Source organism: Balaenoptera physalus (genome assembly GCF_965194825.1).
Source record: "Balaenoptera physalus genome assembly, chromosome: 13".
NCBI classification, from domain to species: domain Eukaryota; kingdom Metazoa; phylum Chordata; class Mammalia; order Artiodactyla; family Balaenopteridae; genus Balaenoptera; species Balaenoptera physalus.
The window spans coordinates 95,479,078-95,506,974 of record NC_138892.1 but is presented as its reverse complement, the minus strand read 5'-3'; the positions used below and the strand labels follow the sequence as shown (position 1 = coordinate 95,506,974).

The 27,897-nt window shown below is 40.4% G+C and overlaps 1 protein-coding gene across 1 annotated transcript in view; it reads left to right on the top strand.

Annotated features, from left to right (window-relative positions):
* Positions 1-27,897, top strand: part of DERA (deoxyribose-phosphate aldolase) — a 163,637-nt gene that overhangs the window by 25,926 nt on the left and 109,814 nt on the right. Inside the window, exons 2-5 of the mRNA XM_082421945.1 lie at positions 16,426-16,523; positions 17,645-17,792; positions 21,090-21,185; positions 23,369-23,503. Coding sequence (XP_082278071.1) covers positions 16,426-16,523; positions 17,645-17,792; positions 21,090-21,185; positions 23,369-23,503 — 477 coding nt within the window. The remainder of the gene's footprint in view (positions 1-16,425; positions 16,524-17,644; positions 17,793-21,089; positions 21,186-23,368; positions 23,504-27,897) is intronic.

The following is a 27,897-nucleotide window of genomic DNA, read 5'->3' as shown; positions in this document are numbered from 1 at the left end:
AATATCATAGAATGTGCAGCTTATAAGAAACAGGAATTTATTTCTTACAGTTCTGGAGGCTGGCAAGTCCACGATCAAGGTGCCGGCAGAGTCAATGTTTGATGAGGACCAGCTTCCTCATTGGTGGCTGTGTTTTCACTGTAACCTGACAAGGGAAAGGGGCAGGGGATCTCTCTGCGGCCTTTTTTTTTTTTTTAATAGACTTATACTTTTTTTTTTTTTAAGTATTTGTTTATTTATTTATTTATGGCTGTGTTGGGTCTTCGTTTCTGTGCAAGGGCTTTCTCTAGTTGTGGCAAGCGGAGGCCACTCTTCATCACGGTGCGCGGGCCTCTCACTATCGCAGCCTCTCTTGTTGCGGAGTACAGGCTCCAGACGTGCAGGCTCAGTAATTGTGGCGCACGGGCTCAGCTGCTCCGCGGCACGTGGGATCTTCCCAGACCAGGGCTCGAACCCGCGTCCCCTGCATTGGCAGGCAGACTCTCAACCACTGCGCCACCAGGGAAGCCCTGGGGCCTTTTTTCTAAGGGCAGTAATCCCATTCATAAGGGCTCCATCCTCATGACCTGTTCACTTCCTAGGGGCCCCAATCTCCAAATACAATTACTTTGGGAATTAGGTTTCAACATATGAATTAGGGTAGAGGGAGGGCACAAACATGCAGAGCTAGCAGGGCATAATATATACAGTAAAGTGTTCTAATCATAAATGTATTGTTTAGTTTTTACATACCCATATAAGTGAGTTTCAGTGTAATTTGATTTACACATTTGTATTAGTGGAATGTCAAATATTTACATTTTAAAGCTTGAGAAGGAAAAAAATCATTCTTAGTCTGCCATTTTGTACTTGTGAAGCAGTTTGCTATTACAACCTTTTCATATTGGTTTCTGTATGTTATTTATTGCTATAAAGTAAATTACTGCAAAACTTAATGACCTAAAACAACAATAAACATTCATCATGTCACACAGTTTCTGTGGGTCAGAAATTTGGGCGTGGTTTAGCTGTGTGGTTCTGGCGTGGGGTCTCTCATGAGGTTGCAGTCGAGTTATCAGCCCAGGCCGCAGTCACCTGCAGGTTTGACTGGACCTGGGGATCCACTTCCAAAGCGTCTCCCTCCATTGTTTGCAGTTAGTGTTGGCAGCTGGTGAGAGCCCTCAGTTCTTGGCCACGTGGACCTTTCCCTAGGGCTGCTCGAGTGTCCTTAGGACATGGCCTCTGACTTCTCCTAGATCCTAGATAGTAAGGCAAAAGCCTCAATGTGTTTTATTACCAATTGTTGGAAGTCACACACTGATATTTCTACAATATCTTATTGGTCACACAGGTCAGTCCTATTCATTGTGGAAGGAGCGTGAATATCAGGAGATGAGAATCACAGAGGGTGATTTTGGAGGCTGACTACATTGGTTTCCCTTATTCATTGTGTTATTTATTTAGCTTGTTTTTGTATATAGTTTCTTTTTTTTTTTTTTAAGATTTCAAACATTCAAAAAAGTAGAAGGTCTAATATATAGAACACCCATATATACCAATCACCTAGACTTAAGAGCTGCTAATAATTTGCTATGTACTTTGGCAGTTATTTTTCTGAAACATTTTAAATTAAAAGTACAGACATCGTGACATTTCACTTATAGTTTTTGCATCTTTAAGAAATAAAGGTATTTTCTTGCGATACCATAATACCATTGTGACAATAACCAAATTTTTTAAAAATTTATTTGTTATTTATTTATTTTTATTTTTGGCTATGTTGGGTCTTTGTTGCTGCTCACAGGCTTTCTCTAGTTGCGGCGAGCGGGGGCTACTCTTCGTTGCGGTTCCTGGGCTTCTCATTGCGGTGGCTTCTCTTTTTGTGGAGCACGGGCTCTAGGCGCGTGGGCTTCAGTAGTTGTCGCTCGTGGGCTCTAGAGTGCAAGCTCGGTAGTTGTGGCGCATGGGCTTAGTTGCTCTGCGGCATGTGGGATCTTCCCAGACCAGGGATCGAACCTGTGTCCCCTGCATTGGCAGGCGGATTCTTAATCACTGCACCACCAGTGAAGTCCAGACAATAACCAAATTTAAAGTAATTCCTTGATATCCTGTAATACCAAGTATACATTTAAATTTCCTTGGTTGTCCCCATAGGGTATTTTATAGCTGGTTTGTTCAAGCCAGGATCCAAAGAAGGATCGTGCATTATATTCAGTTGTTGTATTTGTCTCCCTTAATCTGGAACACCCCCATTTTTTTTTAACTGCCATGAGTTCGATGATACCGGGTTACCTGACCTGTAGATTGCCCCAACTTCTAGATGTATCTGATTATTTCCTCATGATGTCGTTTAACTTATTTCTCTATCTTCTGTATTTTCTTTAACTTGGAAGTTATATCTTTTGTTAGTCTGGGTTCTCTAGAAAAAAAGAACCAATAGTAGATAAATGGATAGATATATAGATCGATAGATAGATAGTTATATACGTACATACACACACATATATATATAGAGAGAGAGAGATTGATTGATTTAATATAAGGATTGGCTCGTGTGATTTTAGAGGCTCAGAGGTCCACACCTGCAGTTGGCAGCTGGCGACCCAGGAGAGCTTATGGTGTAGTTCCAGTCCAAGTCCAAGTCCAGAGCTAGGAGAATCCTGATGTCTCAACTCAAAGACAGTCAGGTAGAGAAGGAGAATTCTTTGTTACTCAGCCTTTTATTCTATTCAGGTCTTCAATAGATTGGATGAGGCCCACCCACCTTGGGGAGGGCAATATGCTTTACTCAGTCTTCAAGTGTCGACCCCATCCATAAACACTCTCACAAGACGCGCCCAGAAATAATATTTAACCACATATCCGGGCACCTTGCAGCCCAGTCAAGCTGACACATAAAATTAACCATCACATATCTAAAACTTGATTAGATTCAGATGAACAGTTCTGATAAGAGTACTGCCTAAGTGGTGCTGTTTATTTCATTTTATATCATATCATGAGGCACAAAACAAGGCCTGAGTTGGATTTTGATAGGGGTGACCTAGCATTCAAACTAAATACTTTTGATAGTGAAAAGGGGCACTATAAATACTTAAAATGGTATAATTGAAAAATACTTATTGATTGACAAACTTTTTATTTTTTGGTGGGCCTTCTATTCAAGAGAAAATAACTATTCAAAAACTTGTAAAAAATTCATCCTACAAGAAAATATATTCACATGCATCAAAATAAAAAATGTATTCCTATTAATTTTTCAGCATTATAAAATAACATAAGTTGAATTATTACTCAGCTTTAATTAGTTTCTTAGCTGTATCAGTCTCTGATATCATGCCATTGGTAGTTTTTTGAAGAATAGTTTTTTCAATTAAAGTATTAAAATGTTCAGTAATTTTTTCAAACTTTCATTTTATATTTCTTAACTTTGAAAGCCTTGACACCTTCAACTGATTTTTCTCTGTGGAACATAATATTTTTAATTGACAAAATATTTACAAATGCTGAAGGTACTTGGTGAACTTAGAACACATTCTGTAAATGGAGAGTGTTCTCAGTTCTCATGGGTTTTTGTATTGAAATGTGTAAATATTTCAGCACAAGTAGTTTCACAGTTAATGTATTCTGCTCCATTCTGAGGCAAAATAATATATATTTTTATAAGACAAAACTTGTCAAATAAGATGTCTCAGTTTATGATTCTTTTGAAGGTTTTGTTAAGTTTATATACTGTAACGTCACAGGCCCTCTCAGTTTTGTTTCTGTGGCATTGTGATTTATAGTAAGAAATATATATTTAGTGTTCATCCATCCTCGGCACAGAGCTCCTAAACCCTTCAGATTTCCTATGATGAGAGCTATGAAGGTGTCTGTTTATGTTAATGAGGTGGCTTTTGGGCCTCACCTAAGCATGGGGCCTGGCTGCCTAGAGAACCAGCCACTGTAGGTTGTTGGAACTTTCTCTGCCTCCCCTTAACTAACCTGTGGGTTAGGGAGAGAGGCTGGAGGTTGAGTTCGATCGCATATCATGGCTAGTGATGTAATCAATCATGCCTGTGTAATGAAGCCTCCATAAAACCCCAAAAGGTTAGGGTTTGGAGAACTTCTGGCTTGGTGAACATGTGGTGATTCAGGGAGTATTCCCTTAGAGAGGACTTGGAAGCTCTTTGCCCTTTCCCCCGCCTTTCCCTTTGCATCTCTTTCATCTAGTTGTTTCAGTTATATCCTTCTATAATAAACTGATAATCTAGTATTCCTGTGAACCGGTCTAGCAAATTAATCGAATCCAAGGAGGGGGTTGTTGGAACCTCCAGTGGTAGGTCGGAAACACAGGTGGTAACCTGGACTTGCAGCTAGGTCTAAAGTGGAGGGAGGTAGGGGGCTGGGCAGTCTTGTGGGACTGAGCCCTTAACCTGGGGAATCTGATGATAATATCTCTGGGTAGATAGTGTCAGAACTGAGTTGAATTGTAGGACATCCAGCTGGTGTCTGGAGCATTGTGGTAGTGTAGGAAACCCCTTCTCCCCACACTGGAATTAGGTGTAGAACCCTTAAGTTCTTTCCAGTACAGAAAGTAAATGTATGCAGTTTAAAATAGGAGCTCATAGTAGCCAGTCTCCAAAGATGGACCAGGTCTCCGGGATTGATGTCTTTGTGTCGTCCTCTGCTGCAATGATTCAGGCTCACCCCGAATCACTTCACTGTAACCACAGAAGGTGACAGAAGTGATAATAGCTGCTGTATGATTGGGGAGCCCTGAGCTGCTCTGTGAGAAGTTCAGCTGCCCTGTTGGAAATGGCACGTGGAGAGGGGGGCGTTGGGGCCGACATGGAGGTGTCCCGGCAGAGCCCAGCCTCCTGCCGCTCCTCTGAGGCACCGGACACGTGAGTGCAGCCACCTCGCATGTTTCAGACCCATCATCGTCGGCGGCCGCCACACGAGGTCTCAAGTGGGAGCAGTAGAACCGCCGCCCAGCTGAGCCCCAGTCAACCAACAGAATCCGGATAAATAATAGAAGGGTTGCTGTTTTTCGGCATGACATTTTGTGGTGGTTTGTTACACAGGGATAGATGGTAATCAAAACAGCTAAGTCGAGATATTCCAAAGTACAATTTTAGAATTTTAAAATTCAGCCTGTACGCTAGTTGAAATCTCATTTGTCCAAGTCCTCTCATTTGTAGAGGGGTAAATTTCAGTGTCTTCCTGTTTGTAATATTTACAAACAGTTGTCAATAATAGTTGTAGTTCACTAGGTTTGCAAAGCTGGAGGCTTTGGGTGTTTTATTTATTTAATAAGTTTTTGTAAAAAAAGATTTTTCAGCTGATATTGAAAAAAAAAAGTAAAGCCAACATTTAAAGGTCTCATTTATAAAATAGTTCAAGACTTGTGTATGTCAGCTTAGGCTGATTGACAAAATGGTTCTTCCTCTTCAAAGAGTCAAATGTTCCTTATAATCAACTGGTGATACCCAGCAAAGAGATAGTGCACACTGCCAGGAAGAAGTATTTATTTTTAATTAAACATCGGCTTTCTCACAAAGATCAGGTAGTTCACTTATTCTGTGTATATATAAAATATTTAAAATTTGACAGCTATAGCTTGTACTTTGATTGTTAGACTGTGGAAGCTTATTTGGATGAAATTATAAGTTAGGTGTCTATCACACAAATCCAAGTGTATTTCTGCTCCCTGGGTTTCTTAATAAGAACATTGTTTTTATTGTGATGCTATACTCCAACAAAATTTGTATCTGTGTCGTCTCTGCAAAATCAAATAATTATTTGTTCAGTGCTAACCTCTTTAACTGAATTTACAGTGGCAGTCACAGTAATGTCAGGTGTTTTACCTTCAACAAATAGATTTCTGAAATTTTTTTCTTTGATTTAATGTTAGGTTTTTAAAAATGAGCCAATATTTGAATTAATTTAACTCATTTTTCTCTTTAAAGCACCCATGACTTATATAAAACTTATATTTTTTAGTTGTTTGTGCAATTCTGCTTCTGGAGCCAACAGATTAATAACTACTGCTTTACTTCTTGTACATACAGTAGAATTTTGGTTGTGAAAACAAGCACTATTTAGAGTACTCATTTTATCTCAATGAAAAGTCATGCTTCCGAGTTTTATGTAACTATCTTCTGAGGCTTCTGTTAAATTGCCATCTTTAAGCACAGGCTTCTTAACTGCTAATTTTTTAAGTAAATGTGAATGTTATTTAGCAGATTCGGGTCTTGTAGAGATATGCTGGCCTATGATAAATGTTCAAAAACATTTTGTATAAATTATAGATCATCAACTTTTCCAAGAAATGGAAATTCAGAATTTAATTTTTCATTAAACATTTTTTTTTTTTTTTGGCTGCACCACGCTTGAGGGATCTTAGTTCCCTGACCAGGGATTGAACTCGGTCACTTGGCAGTGAAAACGTGGAGTCCTAGCCACTGGACTGCCAGGGAATTCCCTAAACATACTTTTTTGAGTTCATTGTTGCTGATAGATTTTTTTTTTTTTTTCAAAATAAAAAAGCCTAACCTCAAATACATACTTTCAGGCTTACAGAATATAAAAATGATAAAAGCAATGCTTTCAGTTTGCTGTCCTTCAGGAATCTAGAGGTCCCCTACCCATACGCCGTGGTCACCTAACCTACAGGTTCTTTTGCTTCTCATGCCCTGCTGAATGCTGACATGGTGCGTCTGTGTCTCTTGCAGGCTTGGGCTCAGGCCAGGGCCCTAGCAGCTGGTATGTTCAGAGGCACAACATCATGCATATTTCTCCCACCACCACCCAAGACTGGAGAGTGCCCCCAGTATTGCAAGTACCTGCCCTCATCAACGTATGTCCAAAATGCCGGTAGTGTTAGTTTTGTAATGGCTGGAGGAAGGGTGGGGACAAGAGTGAAGTTTTGGTCTCTACAGAGTGACCCACGTGTCCAGCTGAGATCTCTGTTCACTGCTCTTGTCTCTCACACACTTGTACTGGTGATGGTGGTAGAAGCTGGAGTCTACCAAACCCATGCTGGTTTGTTTTAAATTTGTTAAAAAACGAAATATACGGGACAAATGCTAAACCAGATGGGACAGGGGGTGTACACTGGGCATGTCCTGGGTGAACTAGGATGATGTGGTTCCCCTAGTGAGGACCGGTATGTTTGTATATGTTTATCTGTCTCTTCTCATTAGAAAAAGCTCTGTGAGAGTAAGGGTTTGTTTGTTCATCTGCCGCTGAATCCGCAGAGCCTACATCAGTGCTGGCACCATCATGGGTACTCCTTTGATGTTAGTTGAATGAATGGATAAATGTAATTCATAGCCAGAATTGCATTTATCAAGCTTCCCAAATGAAGAAAGTCCCTTGTCTGTCTCATACCTTACGTCTAAGCTGTTGACTTTGGGATGGAAAGCCCCGTAGACTCTGTAAGTAGGCCTAGAGCCATTTACTCTGGAAATGCTGGGGTCCTGTGCACCTTGAGCCTGGACCAGAAGGGGAATGTGATCTTGGGGAAAGTCTGTACTCTTGGCGCCACAGACTCCTTACCTATGGGGAAGGGCACTGCTATGGGAGGGCCAGAGCAGAGCAGGCTCTCTAGAGTGTGGGCCCGTCTTGCCCAGGTGTGATGTTGGTATCATATAGGATTCATGTAATAATCAGCTTCTGTCTGGTGGCCCATGGTGCTAAGGTTTTGGTGATCTTTTCTATGGGAGCAGTAACAGTGGCATCTGGTATTATCATTTCTGCCTGGCACTGTGCAGTTGTGTCAGGCTGGCCTTGTGGAAGATCTCTGTGGCCAAGGATTGGTCGTGAAAGGTTTGGTGGGGTGAAATGCCCCAGGGAGACTTTGCACATGCGGATGCCTGGGCTACAGCAGCAGCCGTCTTACTGGTCTACCTACTCTTGTCTACCTCCCTTTCCACCTGTCCTGCACACTGCTACCTGGCAGTGACTCTTAATTCCAAAGAGTTAAGTATATTTTGTTTTTACTGCTCGATAAGGTAATGCATGCTCTTTGTAAAAAGTTTAAAGTATTATGTAAATATATAACATGGGAAATTAGAAATCTTAATGTAATTCTACCTCTGAAGAGAAACACTTTTGTCAATTTGGTATACATTCTATTATTTTTTTGCACATATACCAACAGATATATGTTTTATATTTTTGGTATTTTTTAAACAGCTTTAATTTAAAAAATCACTGCTGTGCAGGTTACTTATTTTCACTGAGTAATGAATCATAATCAGTTTTCCGTGACAGTGCTTACTGATCTACCTCATTCTTTTTAATGGCTGGATCATATTCTATATTATGGATTTGCTGTGTTTCATTGAGCTGGTCATGGATCTTGGTGTCATTCGCAACAATACTACCATAAATACCTTTTCATATTTGCATTTGCATACTCATGTAAGCATTTCTATGGGACATATACTGTATGCTGATTAATTTTTAGTAAATACTTCTTTAATTCTGTTACAGCCCAGTTTGGAAATTTTCAGTGGCTCTGATCACTTTTAGGGTAAAGTCTAGAGCAGTGCTGTCTAATAGAAATATAATGTGCAACACAAAGTAATCTAAAATCTTCTAGTAAGCATGTTGTAAAAAGTAGAAACAGGTGAACATAATTTTTTTTTTTTAAATGTTTTGTTTGTTTGTTTTCAATTTATTTATTTATTTATTTATTTTTGGCTGTGTTGGGTCTTCGTTTCTGTGCGAGGGCTTTCTCTAGTTGCGGCAAGCGGGGGCCACTCTTCATCGCGGTGCGTGGGCCTCTCACTATCGCGGCCTCTCTTGTTGCGGAGCACAGGCTCCAGACGCGCAGGCTCAGTAGTTGTGGCTCACGGGCCTCGTTGCTCCGCGGCATGTGGGATCTTCCCAGACCAGGGCTCGAACCCGTGTCCCCTGCGTTGGCAGGTAGATTCTCAACCACTGCACCACCAGGGAAGCCCAGGTGAACATAATTTTTTTTTTTTTTTTAAATTTTTATTTATTATTTATTTATTATGTTTATGTTTGGCTGTGTTGGGTCTTCGTTTCTGTGTGAGGGCTTTCTCCAGTTGCGGCGAGTGGGGGCCACTCTTCATCGCAGTGCGCGGGCCTCTCACTATCGCGGCCTCTCTTGTTGCGGAGCAGAGGCTCCAGACGCTCAGGCTCAGTAGTTGTGGCTCACGGGCCCAGTTGCTCCGCGGCATGTGGGATCTTCCCAGACCAGGGCTCGAACCCGTGTCCCCTGCATTGGCAGGCAGACTCCCAACCACTGCGCCACCAGGGAAGCCCCAGGTGAACATAATTTTAATAACACTTTATTTAACCAAATGTGTCCCACATATTATCATTTCAATGTGTAGTCAGTATCAAAACGTAGCTAAAATGACATTTTACAGATATTTTACATGCCTTTTTTGTACTAAATCTTTGAAATCTGCTGTGTATTTTGTACGTAAAGCACATCTCAGTTTTGATGATCCACATTTCAAGTTCTCGAAGAGTTGCATGTGGCCAGTGGCTACTGATGGGCTAGCACAGATCTAGACTCCTTAGCCTGGTACTTAAGGAGCTTTACACACAAGCCACTGTCAATCAAATAGAGCCAACCTGCATTTGTTCCTGATATTCCTGTTACCCACAAACCTCTTGTACTTCCTCTATATTTTTAGCGAATCCTGCCCATCACTTGGGCAATAAAGATAATTCTTTATTGTGGGAGGTGGTACCATCAGTCCCGTGCATTGTAGGAAGTTTACCAGCATTTCTGGCCTCTGCTCACTAGATGCAAGTGGCAGTTTCCCACCCGAAGCTGTGACAACCAAAAGTGCCTCCAGGTTGAGAGCCATACTTCAGGGTCAATTTCAAATCTCTGCTTATCCATGAAGGGTTTTTTTGGGCCAACTGGATGAGCCTACTCTAACCTACCCTTCCTCTGAACTTGACTTATCGTCCAGCCAGTGTGGTATGTTATAGGGAAAAAACATTTAGTGGTCAAGTTTGAGAAGTGCTGGATTAAAGAAAATTCCAGAGGTTTCTTAAATGTGGGCTTTCTCATAGAGTTTAATAAGCTGCTGTGCCTTCTGCATCTCCAAGAGAAGTTTTCCCATCTAGCATGGCCCGAACTTATTGATCATTGTCATAGACATTTATCCTTTTCTGCTCTTCAGCAACCAACTCACATCCTCTTAGTGTTGGGAGATCTCCTAGTATGTAGACTCGGTTGGGGCTACTACAGAGGAAGGAGGAGATCTTTCCTCTGCTCCCAGGCCCCGCAGTCACACATGGGTCAAGTACCGGGTGTGTTTATATGGACTTGGGGCCCCGAGTGAGTTAAAGATGGCAGTGGTGTTCAGCAGCAGCTGCTGGTGGCATCTTGGCCAGACTGTTGCTCTTAAACGCTGGCATTATTCTTCCAGCTTTTGGCTCTCTGTTATTATCTTTGGTTCCTGTCTGTTTTCTGAGCTTGTTCTTCTCTTCTCCATTATCTGAGTTCTTAATATCCTTCCTTTTTTGTTTCAGTCAACAAAGTCAGTTTTCATCATTTTTCAACTGAAAGATTCCTAACTGATGGAACCTGTGGGATCAGTTGGGAACTGCTGGTTGAAAGCATTGCTTTTTGCTCTCATGTGTGGGCTTACATTTTGTATTATTCACTTCCTTTCCTCCAAAAGCTTTTTCAGGAGAGGAACAACCTATTTACTGCCATTGCATTCCTCACACCATTTAGCACAGCTTTAGCACAGCGCCTGTACTGAGGAAACACTAAGTGGAGAGGTTGTAGGACTTGCACGTGGGCACTCCGTTCCACCGAGGAGTTATGTTTATCTAGCTACGTAACTGCAGCCACCAACTGCTGCTAAGCTTTTGAGGCTGATAACCAAGTGATGATGGGCATCCTGGGAACAAGTGGAGCTGAAATAGCCAACTGAGGACTGGACCAAACAGTATTTTAGGTGCCACAATAAACGATTGGGTTCTCCTTTCAGCATCCAGAGTAACCTGCTGACAATAGCTAATAAATGGAGGAGTATAATTGACAGAAATAGGCAGCTGATTACTAAAGAGCAGCAATAGTTGAGAAATGGCTGATGTCTCAAGGAGGGATGAAGGATAAAAAGAAAGTGAGGAAGCTTTAGAATCCTGATGTGACACTGCTGTGCAAAGCCAGGTGCAGGAATGCACACGCCTTGTCACATGAACCCGAACTATCCTCCGCTGTGATGATGTGTTCTGAAAGAGTGGTGTAACCCATGTAGCTGGGGATGCAAGACCGCCTGATGGAAGAGGAGTGTAAGCAGAGAACAGACAAGACTGGTGCAGAGGAAACCAATCGGCAGATCGAGTTGGCCTTCAGCTTGGTGCCAGCAGTCTAACTGAAGTATTTCAGAGGGTGTAGTAAACTCATCACTCACCTGGACTTGGATTGGTAACCTGAAGAATGGTCTGGTTGGTGAATGTATGTGGGTTGGGACTTAGAGATTTAGGAGCAGAGTTGCTGTGGGGAGATATCATAGTAGCAAGGCTTTGTGGGCTGTGACAATAATATGCTGCTAGGTTGCTGGTGTTTTAGTTCCTGGACTGTCCACCTGTGTTCTAAGGACTGGGCTTACACAGTAGACTGTTAGAAGAGTTGGCTAATGTCCAGTGGGGACATGGATGCCCTGGAGGGCTCACCCAGGGTTTATTGCATGCTAGACCAGACCTTGGGAAGAAGGCTCATTCCAGACCCCACCTGCTGGAAAGCATGAGGCTCCCAGCACAGTTTCTGTCTTGTATCTTTATGGCTTAGGACCTGGGCAAGGCTGAGTCTCCTTACTTATGTAAATTGAATATCTTCTTAGCTTGGCTGGATCTGGCATATATTGACCTTCAGGGCTCTTTTTTTTTTTTTTAACAAAGCTAACCAAGGCTAAGTTTGAAAGACTAGACATGATGAAGTTGATATTTCACCAGTTTCAGTGTCTGAGGTAAAAAATAAATTTCCTGTGATGCAAGGGGTTTATTGAGCACCTATTTCTGTGCTAGGCACTTGTAACTGATTCCTGGAAAGTTGCAAATTAGAATTGAAAATAAACAACACAGAAATAATAGACATCTGTGTGCCTACAATAAGAAGGGGTACTCAGTAATAGACTCTGGGATTAAAAATGTACTGCACAAGAAAGGGGTGGGGTGGGAGGAATTGGGAGACTGGAATTGACACATATACATTATTGATACTATGTATAAAATAGACAACTGATGGGAACATACTGTACAGCACAGGGAACGCTACCTAATGCACTGTGGTGACCTAAACGGGAGGGAAGTCCAAAAGGGATGTCGATATCTGTATGTGTACGGCTGATTCATTTTGTTGTGCAGTGGAGGCTAGCACAACCTTGTAAAGCAACCATACTCCAGTAAAAATTATTAAAAAAAAAATGTACTGCACAAGTGCATATGAAGAAATGACTGGAGACAACACTAAGGCACAAATTTGGGTGGTACAATTAAATGTAAAAACCCAGAAAGAATGAGAAGTAAAAACATTGGAAGTTTAATTTTTCTTTTCCAAATTTAGGCAAGTCTCTAATGAATTATCACAATTGATTTTTCTCCATTGGGAACAAAGGTGAAATCAAAATACAACATAAACCTCCTTTCGTGGAGTTGTCATTGGTGTTACACGTTTTAGGAATATTGTACAGAAGTACAGGCATATCCATGAAGACAAATGGAAGTGATGGAAAGGCTACGAAGTAGATTTGCAGGGAAAATGATCTCTGTCCCCACTGAGACTTAAATAGGAAAAATAATAATAATAAAAAATTGTGAGAGGAGTATTTGAGAACAAATTTATAACTGAAAGAAGGGCCTGAAAGCCACCAAAATGGCTTACTAAGAGGAACACTGGGATTTTCTTCACGGGAGAGTTTTCAGAAAGGAGTATCATCACCTTTCAATTGTGGCTTCACGTCTGTTCTCCCCAAATGCCCGTGTACTTGAAACCCCTCCTGGCCCCGTAAGAGAAGCTTCTATGATCCTGATGAGATTGTGTGCCTTAGAATCACTTCTCCTGGAAGAAAAGACGCTAAAGGGTACTCGAATAAAATATTAAAAATGGTGAAGGACATAACAAAGGCCAGTCAGTCCTTTCTTTTCCCCAGACCCCATAATAGGAGAACAAGGGTTATTTGATGAAATTAAGGAGTAGCAAATTAAGTGCTAATAAAATGGGATAGTCACTTATATAATTCATTACCGTGGGAGGTCACAGAGGCAAATTCTGTGGCTGGATTAACTATGGGGCTGGATGATTTTACGACCACTAAAGATATTTTTAGCAGTGATACTGTGGGAGAAGTAATCCTATTACATTCTCCCAGAGATGGTTTGCAGGGACCTCTCTGTCAAGTGGTGTCTGAAACGTGTGAGAGCAGGCCTCGTGGGTTCTAACCTTTGGTGAGGAGTTGTACTAAAAATTAGTTTTTAAGGGGAATGTCCTCAGGTATTCCATTCCTGTCTCAGTCCCAACTTCTCTTGTGGAGATCCAAAAGCCTTTAATCAGAAGCAATTGGGGTACAGAGTTTCATTATACAAGATGAGGAATTCCTGGAGATCTTTTGTATAGCAATGTGACTATAGGTAACAGTGCTCTGTTGTGTACTTGAAATTTGCTGAGAGAGTAGATCTTAAATGTTCTCAGCATACATAAAAAACAAAAAAAAAAGGATACAGTAAATGTGTGAAGCAATAGATAATGTTAATTAGCTTGACTGTGGTGATTAGTTCACAGTGTGTACATTTATCAAGACATACACCTTAAATATATACTATTTTTATTTGTCAACTATACCTCAACCAAGCTGGGGGGAAAAAGTAAGCACTACAAAAAACAAAAATAAGAAGAAGCAATTTGGGAAGACATCGCCCAGATCATTTCTGGTCTTCGGGAACCCTTAGTTTATTTCTTGCATGCCACCTGTGTGTCAGGTACCTTGCTTGGAGCTTTAAAAATCTGTTGGGAATACGCACATCTGGACAAATCAGTGCCATTCAGAATGCACTAAAGATGGACTGTAAGTATTGAAAGCATGGAAGCACAAAGAAGCAAAGGAATAGCTCAGCCTGTGTACTTCAGGGAAGGTTCACAGAGAGGGCGGCAAATGAACTGTCAAGATAACGGAGGGCATTCTAGGCGGAGGGAGCAAACAGCACACACAGGTCCAGAGACAGAACACGAGGTGATGTGTCAGTGAACTCCCAGGAGTTTAGGAAGGCTGTGCCTCAGGGTTGGGGGGCGTGGAGAGGGAGAAAATGGCACGTGAGGGAGGATGGAGCCCGATGGTGAAGGGTCCTGGGGTGGCCTGAGACCTCCCTCCTGCAGCAGGGCCTGGGGGTGGGGAGGGGAGCTTCTAGGAGGTGTCATGTGACTGATTAAGGACCACCCCTCAAAGCCTTGCCCTACCGCCTAGGCTTCCCTCTTTTGGCCACTGTCAGCAGTGTCTTGGCGGTCAGCCTTGTATTTCACACCACTCCTTACTTCAGTAATTTTGACTGTTGGCAGGGAAACAATCTTTAGCAGAAACCTAATCACCATTATTAGTAGTTTAAAAAAAAAAAAAGCCTCTCCAGCCTTTGGGTAGAGAGGGGTCGTTACAGGTCTTAGATAAATTGGGGTGAGTCTAGCGTGTCTGCCTGGTCTGACTCTCTTGGGCTCTACCTAGACGCAAATCAGTCTTTGGGTGGAGAAGAAGAGGCAGATTTCATGTCCCTGACCGTGGACTCCCATTTCCTCTGTGAAGCTGGGTCAGCAGACAAGCTGGAAAACATACAATGTCTTCAAGGAACAGATGGATTGAAACATTAAAAGTCTGTTTTGTTACAAGATTTTGACTAACAAAATAACCAGAAAAAAAAGCGCTCAAACTTTGTTCCTTCTTCAGTGATATTTATTAATTTATTTTATTTTTAATTTTTTAAATCCTTTTTTTTTTTTTTTGGCCGCACTGCCCAGCTTGTGGGATCTCAGTTCCTTGACCAGGGATTGAACCTGGGCCATGGCAGTGAAAGCTGGGAATCCTAACCACTAGGCCACCGGGGAACTCCCTTCTTCAGTGATATAAGAATATCATTATTAATCACTCAGACTCTAATTTGGAATTTCTACACCATTAATATTGATAAGAAGAACTGAATGGAAATGAGAGAGAATGTCTTTTGTAGAAACTGGTTTTCTTGGTGGTCTTATCTCTGAGGTGGATGCAAATACTTTATTACTATCATGATATGTGTTGTTACATAGTACGGTATGCATTCAGTAGTTTTCTCCATCTCATTATAAAGAATTGTGTAATTGTGACATGTTTCCTAATGAATCACCTTTCCCACAAGTCTTTTTTTTCTTTTTTTTAGAAATTATTTATTTATTTTTGGCTGCATTGGGTCTTCGTTGCTGTGCGCGGGCTTTCTCTAGTTGCGGTGAGCGGGGGCTACTCTTCGCTGTGGTGCGCGGGCTTCTCATTGTGGTGGCTTCTCTTGTTGCGGAGCACGGGCTCTAGGTGCGTGGGCTTCAGTAGTTGTGACTCGTGGGGCTTCAGTAGTTGTGGCTCACGGGCTCTAGAGCGCAGGCTCAGTAGTTGTGGCACACGGGCTTAGTTGCTCCATGGCATGTGGGATCTTCCTGGACCAGGGCTCGAACCCGTGTCCCCTGCATTGGCAGGCGGAGTCTTTTTTTTTTTTTAACATCTTTATTAGAGTATAATTGCTTTAAAATGGTGTGTCAGTTTCTGCTTTATAACAAAGTGAATCAGTTATACATATACATATACATATACATATGTTCCCATATCTCTTCCCTCTTGCGTCTCCCTCCCACCCTCCCTATCCCACCCCTCTAGGTGGTCACAAAGCACCGAGCTGATCTCCCTGTGCTATGGCAGGCAGATTCTTAACCACCGCGCCACCAGGGAAGCCCCAGTGCACTAATTTCTAATACACTTTGAAAAATTCTCCTTTGAGGAAAGAATGGGCTGTATCCTATCAGCATCTAGTAGTTATTAATTTTATCAGCAAGGAGGTAGTGATCAAGGATTCCTTTAAGCCCCAGTATTAATTCACCTATGTGTTTATTAACCATTCATTCTCCTGGACTGGACACTCACAAATAAGTCTCTGCTGGCAGAAGTGAGGCCCGTGGCATGAGTAGCACATTTTCCTCCATTGTTAGACATATCTGTGTAATGAATCAGTACAGGTTCTCCTAGTTCCAAACGTACTTGATTTTACATGAAGTAGGCCTTTTCATGGCTGGGCTTCCTTCAACGAGGTTAGTTATTTGTAGTTCAGCAAAAAAGAAATATAAGGCTTACAAGAGCTTTGCTACTTAGTGATAAATCTATCCTTTCAAGGACCATGTAAAAGCAGGTGAATATGTTTAATAAAACTTTTAAAGTGTTCTTCTTTTGCCTTTAGACCTTAGCTGGATCTCCAAAATACAAGTGAATCAACCGGCAGTTCTGAGGCGTGCAGAACAAATCCAGGCCCTCAGACCCGTGAAAAAGGAGTGGCAAGTAAGGGCTCTTCTTGAGAATTCTCTCCCTGTAGTTTACAGCCCTGGTCTCTTCCCTCAAGGCCACGAGATTGAATTTTGCTCAAGATGCATCTAAACTTAAAAGATTGCAGCTGTCCATGACTTGTTTTAATAATTCATATATGATGATGATGGGTTGGAGAAAGATAACACATTTATCCAAACAAGTTAAAAATCTTATCACTCTTGAGTGGCAAAGCCACAAATGAATTTGAGGCATCTTTATTCATGAGTGAATTAAATGGCATATTTTCTCAACGTATTTATTCAGTTTCTTAGACATACCTTCTTTGGTTGGCTTCTATTTTAATTTTAAAACCGTAACACCTAAACCTGGTGTGTCCGCTGTTGAGGCCCTGAGGTAATGAGTTGACCTTCTTTGACCATCATGTTTACCATACTAATTAATTTCCCTAAATCATTTTTCAAAATTCAAAAAATGATGTTTCATAGAGTACTTGTGGTCAGCATATTCTTCAGTGTGTACCAGCGAAAGACGTGCTATGCGTCTCAGGACTAAAAGGAATTCAGAGTTTATTTCACAAGTGATTGAATCCTTTAGGATGACAGGTCACATTTTGCTCATCCTTAGAAATAATCTGATTGAAAAGATAAAAGGAATTCATCAGAATGAGTTGTGAAATATGAATATTGTTTAAAAATTATAATTGGATTAAACTGAAAAGAAACAAAAAACAAAGAAGATGGAGACTCTTTTTACAGTGTCTCATTCCAGACCCCAGGCTGGAGGTAAAATGTACGACAGAAACTCTTGTTCCCAAGTTCTCGCCTAGTGGGTGGCCCTCTGAGGCTCCTTATGAATGAAATGGAAAAGTCACATGTGGGGAGACTTGATCTATTAGGGATTTCAATTTGTGTTATCTACGGGAGAAAAAGCATTTATAAGCTATTTTCTCCCCTTTTATTCTATGTAACATTCATCTTTTTGGTCACTCTTGAGCATATATCAGAACATATGCCTTAGAACAGCATAGACAAGAGATTTTAGCACCCTTATGTGCCTAATGGTTCTTTACTAACTAACTGGGTTGGAGATTAATTATTTCTTTAAACCTTGTTTTTAACTTTTCTTCAAACCAGGCTGCTTGGCTCCTGAAAGCTGTTACCTTTATAGATCTTACTACACTTTCAGGCGATGACACATCTTCCAACATTCAAAGGCTCTGTTATAAAGCCAAGTATCCAATCCGGGAAGATCTCTTAAAAGCTTTAAATATGCACGATAAAGGTAATGTGTACAGTCTGTCTGGTGTTTACCTTTTTTACAATAACAGTCACTAAATCTAAGAGGACTTAAGATTCAGCTGTTAAAATGATGGTAGCAATAAAATCCATGATAGAATTGTGTACATAGAGAAATAATTGAGATTCTTCTCTGAAAAACAGCAGAAGAAGAATCTGAGTCTCATTTTTAGGTCAGTTCTTTTCCATCATGGATTAGAGTTGCAAGTATTGAGTTTCTTTATTTTTCTTTCTAGTTCTTCAGTTTTGGAAGTTTTCTATCTAGTGACTCTCAAATACTGATTCTGATTCCCTAGCCACATATGAAAAAGCCAGTCTCATTACTTAATAATCACACCTCATACATAAAGTATTTTCTGTGAGTAAATGAAATGCTTTTGAGAATAAAATACAAATGGGAAATATTGCAAGCTTGTATATTAGGTTAGATCTTTTGAAAAAAAGTTATACTCACTCTCTTCGTATACATGAAAGAAAAGACTTTCTAAAGTTGCTGTAAGTTTAGAACCTTAACATTTTAGAAATGGAGGAGATTTTAAGAGTCGATGCCCTTGTTTCTAAATGAGGAAACTTGAGACCTGGAAGGCGAAATGGTATTTCCAGGACAATGTGTGTTGTTACTCAATGGGCAGGTTTTAGGAACCAGATCTAAACCATGAAGGGATCCTTCATGGTTCCCAGGTGCCTGTCTATAATGGATGCAACTAGAGATGCTGCATTGGCCCAATGCAGGTATTTTATCCCAAATAGTTTGTAGATAACTTATAGACCTAAACAAACCTACAGCTTTTGAAAAGTAGTATTTTTCTTTTGAGTTGACAATAAAACACCTACCATTTATAGCACTTAAAAGCAACAGCTTTATATGAGTCTTATGCTATTGTTTTACAGTGGCTATTTGATTTTTCAATTTAATTTTTTCAATTTAAGATCTTATTCCTCAAAATGAGGGCTTCAGATCCAGATTTTATTATTTTCTGTAAAAGAGGGAACAGAATTCGTTAAATGTCGTTTTGCTAAACAGGTGTAACTTGTTTTATTGCACTTTGCAGATACTATGTGTTTTACAAATTGAAGGTTTGTGGCACCCCTGCGTTGAGCAAGTTTATCGGCACTGTTTTTCCAACAGCATTTGCTCACTTCATGTTTCTGTCACATTTTGATAATTCTTGCAGTATTTCAGACTTTTTCGTTATTGTTATATTTGTTATGGTGATCTGTGATCAGTGATCTTTGGTGTTACCATTGTAATTCTTTGGCATTTTTTAGCAATAAAATATTTTAAAATTAAGGTATGTACTTTTTTTAGACATAATGCTATTGCACAGTTAATAGACCACAGTATAGTATAAATGTAACTTTTATATGCACTAGGAAACCAAAAAATTCCCGTGACTCACTTTATTGCGATATTTGCTTTATTGCGGTGGTCTGGAACTGAACCCGCACTATCTCCAAGGTCTGCCTGTACTACCCTGTAAGGTTAACTTACATTTTTCTTCATCTGCTGTCCTGTTTGAATGCAGTAAAAACCTGGATTTTATTATCTGCATGAAATAAAACATTTTCATTGGATCAAGGCCACCAAGTTTACTATTTAGGAATTTTTTTTACAAATGGTACTCTTGTTAACCTCCAAGAACAATGTATCCAAAATATTTTATTCTAGTGCTTGCTTTGGCAGCACATATACTAAAATTGGAACGATACAGAGAAGATTAGCATGGCCCCTGTGCAAGGATGACACACAGATTCGTGAAGCGTTCCATATTTTTTTTAAAAAAAGAGTTAAACATAAAACATGACACCATAAAACTCCTAGAAGAGAGCATAGGCAAAATATTCTCAGACATAAATTGTACCAATGTTTTCTTAGGGCAGTCTCCCAAGGCAATAGAAATAAAAACAAAAATAAATAAATGGGACCTAATCAAACTTGCAGGCTTTTTGCACAGCAAAAGAAACCATAAAAACAACAACAACAACAAAAACAAAAAGACAACCTGTGGAATGAGAGAAAATATTTGCAAATGATGCAACAGACAAGGGCTTAATCTCCAAGATATACAAACAGCTCATACAACTCAACAACAGAAAAACAAACAACCCCATTGAAAAATGGGCAGAAGACCTTAATAGACATTTCTCCAAAGAAGACATACAGATAGCCAGTAGGCACATGAAAAGATGCACACCATCACTGATTATTAGAGAAACGCAAATCAGAACTACAGTGAGGTACCACCTCACACCAGTCAGAATGGCCTTCTTTAAAAAGTCTACACATAACAAATGCTAGAGAGAGTGTGGAGAAAAGGGAACGCTCCTAGACTGTTGGTGGGAATGTAAGTTGGTGCAGCCACTGTGGAAAACAGTGTGGAGGTTCCTCAGAAAATTAAAAATAGAATTACCGTATGATCCAGCAATCCCACTCCTGGGCATATACCCAGACAAAACTATAATTCAAAAAGGTACATGCACCCCTATGTTCATAGCAGCACTATTCACAATAGCCAAAACATGGAAAGAACCTAAATGTCCATCGACAGATGAATGGATAAAGAACATGTGGTACATATATACAATGGAGCACTACTCAGCCATAAAAAAGAACAAAATAATGCCATTTGCAGCAACATGGATGCAACTAGAGATTATTATTCTAAGTTAGAAGGACAAATATTACGTGACATCACTTATACGTGGAATCTAAAATATGGCACAGATGAACCTATCTACAGAACAGAAATAGACTCAGAGACATAGAGAACAGACTTGTGGTTGCCAAGGGGGAGGGGATGGGGGAGGGAAGGACTGGGAGTTTGGGGTTAGCAGATGCACACTATTATATATAAGATGGATAAACAACAAGGTCCTACTGTATAACACAGGGAACTATATTTAATATCCTCTGATAAACCATAATGGAAAAGAATATTAAAAAAAGAATGTCTATATGTGTATAACTGAGTCACTTTGCTCTGCAGCAGAGATGGGCACAACATTGTAAGTCAACTATACTTCAATTAAAAAATATAATAAAATTAAAAAAATATATATATTTTATTCTGTAACCGTGATGATGAGAAAATGATCCACGTTGTTAAGAGACAGAAGGGAATGTGGAAAGTAAAAACCTTTTAATTTGTTGCAGCATCGTAGGGGAATTATTTTTTCTCTCATTTTGATTTCTGCCAATGTTGAAATATAAATAATAATTAAAAGCATATTGTGTGACTTGAACTTCACATAAACTAGGCTATTATGATTTCTTTCTTCATAGGCATTACTACAGCTGCCGTTTGTGTTTATCCTGCCTGCGTATGTGATGCAGTAAAAGCACTAAAGGCTGCAGGCTGTGATATCCCAGTGGCATCAGGTAAAATTTGTGGCTTCTGTTGTCGTTTTATCAACATGTTTCCAGTTCTTCAACTAGACACTTTGGGGTATTATCTCTATAGTTTTATACTATGATTTTAATTAGTTTTATATATTTAATTGGTTGTATTTATCTATTATTTTCATATTTATTAATTGCCTGTTGAGTAGCAGACATTATATATATTAATTCCTAAGAGTATAGAACTGTATCTCTGTCCTTAAAGGAAACTTAGCTGTTTAGGAGGAATAGTCAAGTTTAAAAAAAAATTGTAACACAGGACATGTAATATTATTTATATGTAAAATATAACAATAAAGATATGCAGAAGGTACGGTTGTAACTCTGAGTGGGTAGTGATTTATTCTGCAGAGGCTGATCACACTCACCGGGTAGGGGGATGCTTCATAGAGGAGATAGTAAGACCCCTGCATTGGGTCTTAAGGTTAAGGAAGAGTTTAGAGAGTTGATAAGCTTAGGAATGGCATTTTAGACAGAGGAACTAGCACATGTGAAGGTGCAGAAGCACAGTTCAGGGAACTGAAATGGGTTTGCAATTGTTGGATCCTAAGGTAGGACAAAGGCAGAGCTTGGGAGTTGAAGCTGGAGAGGTAGATTGGGGTCAGATCCCATGGGGAAACGATATCAGGCCGTGGCATCTGGGTTTTATTTTGGTGACGGGGAAGAAACCAAAGGATGTTAAGCAGAGACATACCATGATCCGCTTCATGATGTGGTTAAGTTAGGGGATGGTAGTGGACAAATTATAGAGGGGTGAAATGGAGTTAGTTAGACTCATCACAGGCCGCGTGGGAGATGATGAGAGCCACCCCCAAGCCTGAAAGATAAAGAAAAGAGAGTGTGTTCAAGAGTTTTTGACTTAAGATAGATGTAGGGACTTCCCTGGTGGTCCAGTGCGTAAGAATCCGCACTCCCAATGCAGGGGGCCCGGGTTCGATCCCTGGTCAGGGAACTAGATCCCACATGCTGCAACACAAAGCAGCAAAGATCTGGCGCAGCCAAATAAATAAATAATAAAAAGAAAAAAAGAGTTACTGACTTAAGATAGATGCAGTAGGAGAACGAGGCATGAGGGAGGGAAAAGTCTTACTAAAAGCTTCCCTGTATGTGTGTGTGTGTATTTACATATGGATAGATACATATAAAATTAGATTCTCCTTTTAAAAGGTATTAGAGGAATATCCTGGTGCTTTAAAGAAGGAAGCTAAGAAAATCATTAATTTATTTTATTAGGGATACATCAAAAGAAACAGACTATACAGTATTTATATACAACCCATTTGTGAAGATTCCCAGAGTATTTGGCAGCTAGCTACACTTTTATCAACCTTCATTTTTCATTAGCCCCAGTCAATTCAGCTTTTCCTTTATACAACAGGGAAACATGCTTTCCTCTAAGGTAGCAGACCCAAGGAATTTAATAACATCAAGGAAACATGAAAGGTTATCTTCAGACACAGGAATGGAATTAATGATTCGCATGTTAAAAATGTTAATACTTTTTCCAAAGTGTCATTGTGTTTTTATTTTCCTTTTATTTATGCGTGGCCCTGCTCTTCCCAGTTCACCCCTGCCCCAGTTTTGTGGACGAATTAGGTGCTTTTCCATCGTGCAATATCTCCCCTTTATTCTCATCTGCTTGGCTGTTCATTTTAAAATAGGCAGTGGGAGGAACCTATATTACAGTTTGGTTACAACAGCTATAAATGTGAATGAGTAAATCATGACAGTGATAGCCAACTTGGTCATGAGTAGGATCCAGAATTAACTAGTGTCCATCAAGACAGGGCTGTAGCTACTGTCTTATGACTTTCACTTTGACGATGACATATCTTCTTAATTGCTATTTACTTAAAGCACCCCCATGAGCATCTCCGTAGCAACTTAATTTCAGGTCTTCCAAAGGATATAATGCTAATATTTATCCTAACGTCAGTACTATATAAAATTGCAATCAGTTTCTTTACACTTCACTTTGCAAGGTAGGCATGAAGTTCTAAAGTGTCATTCATGCTTTGGTCTAAACGCTCATTTTTTTGGTCTGAAATTCTTTGTTGAGATACTGACCAATTGAAATTTGTCTCCCTCCTTCCCTCTCTCCCTCCCTCCCTCCCTCACTACCTTCCTTCCTTTCTTTTTTTTCCCCCTTCTTTCTCTACTAGTGGCCACTGGCTTTCCAGCTGGGCAGACTCATTTAAAAACACGATTAGAAGAGATCAGATTGGCTGTGGAAGATGGAGCTTCAGAAATTGACGTGGTAATTAACAGGACCTTGGTGCTGACAGGCCAGTGGGAAGGTAAGTGCACACACATCCTTACCCAAGAGGGAGACTTAGTTCTTCCCTGGTCAGTCAGATGGCAAGGATCTGATAAGAGGCAGCATGGTTTGGAAGTCACTGTTCTAGATTACAAGTCACTAGATCAGAGGGTGAATTGAGGAGAAAACGCGACCAAGATTGCTCATCCTGCCCACCTGCATGAACTTTTTAGCTCCCTTTAGGTGATTAGTTATTTCCATGCAGTGGATTATTAACTTTTATTCTATTCTCTACTGTTCTGTTACTCAATACAAAAATCACTCCAGGCAAGTCTTCTATGCAGAGTTTATTTTAATATGATGGAGGAAGCTTCCCTTTTTTATGTTAATCTTTGTGGATTTTGAGGATGTGGGATTATTAATTAGTCTGCTAAGTCTGTTTTTACTCCTGTTCTTGAACGTAGCTCCTCTGGGTATTATTACATATTCACCTTCGAGATTCCTGATTTACTATCATGTCAATTACAATAGGACAGTTCCCATTCCAGTAACAAGCTATTATTTTTTTGAAGGAATTGATTTTACCTCTGCCTTAAATGTATTTTGTATACTTAGAGTTGTTGATAGCTAAAATAAGTACAATTCTGTATTTCAGAAAAATCATTGTAACAAGTAGTTTAACTAAAAATTTTTAACACAGTCATAGGATAAAGCCAGAATAATGTGTTGTCTCTTTAGATATGTGAATATCAAATAATTGGCGTATTTTATTCTAATTACAAAGGTTATACCTTTTCACTGTTAAAAACAAAAGTTCTAACCAGTAATAAAGAGGATGTTCTACATAATCTCATCCCCTACAAATAACCCTTGATAACACTGCAGTGCACAACTTTCCAACCTTTTTTCTCTTCATATACACACATGCAACTCCCATCCTTCTGTTAAGTTTAAAATCAAAATTTTTAGAAAGTGAAAAAATTAAAATTAAAAATAGGATTATATTTAATGTATTTTTTCTTAACCTACCTATTGGTCTTGCCAATATCTCATAGATATCTATGACTCTATCCATCAATCCATCTATCTCACCTGTAAATTATAATTCCATTGTTTATCCATTAAGAATTGCTTTTAGTTTTAGAGCCACAAAGATTCAGTCAATGGTTTAAATGCTCAAGGATTTACTCTCTCACATAAAGTTGGGAAGTAGGTATTTCAGGGGTATTGTGAAATACAAAGTTCTTGGAGACCTGGACTACTTTTATCTTCCACTTCCAAAGAGTGTGGCTTCTGTCCTCATATTCAGGGACACTCCATTGTCTGTGATGGCTTTTGAAACTCCGGCTTTTACATTCATCTCCCAGACAACAGGAAATAGGGGCTTGTCCTGTCCCCAAATCTCACACACCATCTTTGCTTACACCTCATTGGCTCTAAGTGAGTTCCGTGGCCAGGCTTGGCTGCAAGTGAAGCTGGAAAAGGTAGTCTTTTGGCTTAGAACATTAGCTACATTCCCATACATTCTTTTTTTTAAAAAATTTATTTATTTTTGGCTGCGCTGGGTCTTTGTTGGTGCACGTGGGCTTTCTCTAGTTTCTGCGAGCAGGGGCTACTCTTCGTTGTGGTGCGCGAGCTTCTCACTGTGATGGCTTCTCGTTGCAGAGCACGGGCTCTAGGTGAGCGGGTTTCAGTAGTTGTGGCACGCAGGCTCAGTAGTTGTGGCTCGTGGGCTCTAGAGCGCAGGCTCACTAGTTGTGGCGCACGGGCTTATTTGCTCCGCAGCATGTGGGATCTTCCCGGACCAGGGCTCGAACCCGTGTCCCCTGCATTGGCAGGCGGATTCTCGACTACTGTGCCACCAGGGAAGTCCCCCCATACGTTCTTAATATGTTAGATGGTGCACATTTCTGTGCCTTAATGGAAAGGAGTTGGCAGGGAAAGAGAGTGGGCTGCATGAGCCAAACAGGATGTGATCATAAAAAGCCTCACAGCAAAGGTTGAGGCAAAACAACAATAACAACAATGTTTAAATAAAAAGATTTATGAAGTCAAAAGGCACAGCCGTCTGGGCCGTGAGCTATGAGGCAGGTCATTTCAGAGATTCCAGTAGCCCCTGGGAGCCTCCCTGTATTCCAGGAGAATCCAGTCACTAGTACAGCAATTCTGAAGGATCTAGGAACAAAAATGTCAGGCCATTCCCATTGCCTGATACTCCCATCTGTACTTACCAACATTTTTTAAGCCTTGCCAGGTTAAATTCTTGACAGTTCATAAATACCTTTTGGGCTTTTGATTTTTGATCCTTTTCTTATAGTTCATGTGTGCTTTGGGCAGTTGCAATCATTCTTAAATGGCTTATTTTAAGTAGATGTCCCTTGTCCCTGTATATTAATTCTGCTTGTCTGTTCCTTGTCATAGATTTCAGTTAAGATTTAAGGCCTAGAGTAAGAAAAAAATGAGTAAGCATGATAACTTAAAACAAATCTAGAAATAAACTCTATGTCATTTAGTTGGATAAAAAACTATGTCTTTTATCTTTTATTAAGTAGTTACAGACATAGAAGTATAGTTTATATTTTAACTTGTGCTCTTGTCTCTAGAATACTACTAATTGGAAAATAAAATACAATAGAAGATGAGATTTGATGTAATTGCCTTTCCCTTAATGAACTAGGAATGGTTGTTTTTAAGAACTGATAATTTTCCAATAACAGACATTCATGCAAAATATAATAACACATCTTTGTCCCAGACCAGACTTTTCTATTAACTCTTTTTATGGTGTTAATAACCTCTTGACCCAAAACAAATTGAAAGGGAACATTTAATACTAGAAATTTAATTCTAACTAGAAACCTGCAAATGTCTTAGGCCTTTTTTCACTGCAGTGTTTTATCTTAATTTCAGTTCTCAATTTGATTACGTATTGTATTTTTCGGTGTCGTGTTTTAATATTAGCTGTTTACTAAAATATGAGCCTAACATTGATTTCTTGGAATTTGCTGATGGAAGTGCCTGTGAGGCTGTTACACCTTCTAATCCAGGATCCTCTTCTCTGTGCACTGAGGTGTGTAGGACACTGGTTAAAGCACAAAAGAAAGACTCTTGTTTTCTAAACCTGGCCATTCAGAGTGTATCTTCACCATTTCTCATGGTCACAAGGGTCCACAGCTTAGGGTATGAACTCAAAGGGGAGACTGGAGAGGGCTCGTATTCCTCTTCTTGGATTCTCCTTGACGACCATTTAACATCTACTCCCTCAAACTTCTAACTTTTCCACCCACCTTGAGGCTCCTTAAGTACTGGCAGACAACCTACCTGCTGCTTCTCGGGAAAAATAGAATCTGTTACGCAGGAACTTCTCACTGTCCTTGCATCAGATCTACTTCCCTCGCTCCTCCTCTTCTCCTTCCTCCTGAGTCCAGTCCCTGGGCCGTGCTGTGGCTCCCACCTCCTCCCATAGTTTCACAGCCTTGGTCCTTTTATGGGCCATTCTTTTCTCCTGTAGCCTCCACCTCTCTCTGGAGCTCATCCCATCAGCATCCAAGCATACATCCAAACATTCTATTTTTTTTTAAAAATAAATGTATTTACTTATTTTTGGCTGTGTTGGGTCTTCGTTGCTGTGCACGGGCTTTCTCTAGTTGCGGCGAGCGGGGGCTACTCTTCATTGCGGTGCGCGGGCTTCTCATTGCGGTGGCTTCTCTTGTGGAGCACGGGCTCTAGGCGCGCGGGCTTCAGTAGTTGTGGCACACGGGCTTAGTTACTCCGTGGCATGTGGGATCTTCCCGGTCCCTGCATTGGCAGGTGGATTCTTAACCACTGCGCCACCAGGAAAGTCCCCATCCAAACATTCTTATCCAGTAAAAAAAAAAAAAAAAGCCTACATGTCACCATTCCTCCTCATCCCCAGCTGAGTCTCCCTTTCCATTCTCCCCTTTGTGGCTGAAATTCTTAAAAGAGCCGTATGTACTTGTTTCTCTTGAATCTGTTCTTTCCAAGATAACAATGCCCTGTTATTTTGCTATGCCCGGGAGATACTCTTCAGTCGTTTAGCTTTGTCGTGCAGCAGCAGTTGACACAATGGACCGTTTCCTCCTGGAAACACTCTCTTGTCACGGCTTTGGTGACCCTACTTTCTTCAGGTTTTCCTCCGTGTTTCTGATTACTCCTGCGTCTTGTTTGCAAGCTCCTCTGCCTCCTCTGTCATCACTGAAGTGTCGGGTCCTCAAGTTCTGTCCCAGCAAACTCTCAGACTTCTCAGACTCTGCACACTCTCCCTTGGAAACCTCCTATCCTCACTGATTTCGGCTGTTCCCTGTGCTGAGGACCAAACCTCCAGAGCACGGAACCCGCATCTGTCTGACTCTGGAATCCGCGTTCCATTTCCCCACTAAAATGATTCCCCATGAAACGATGCTTTTCATCGAT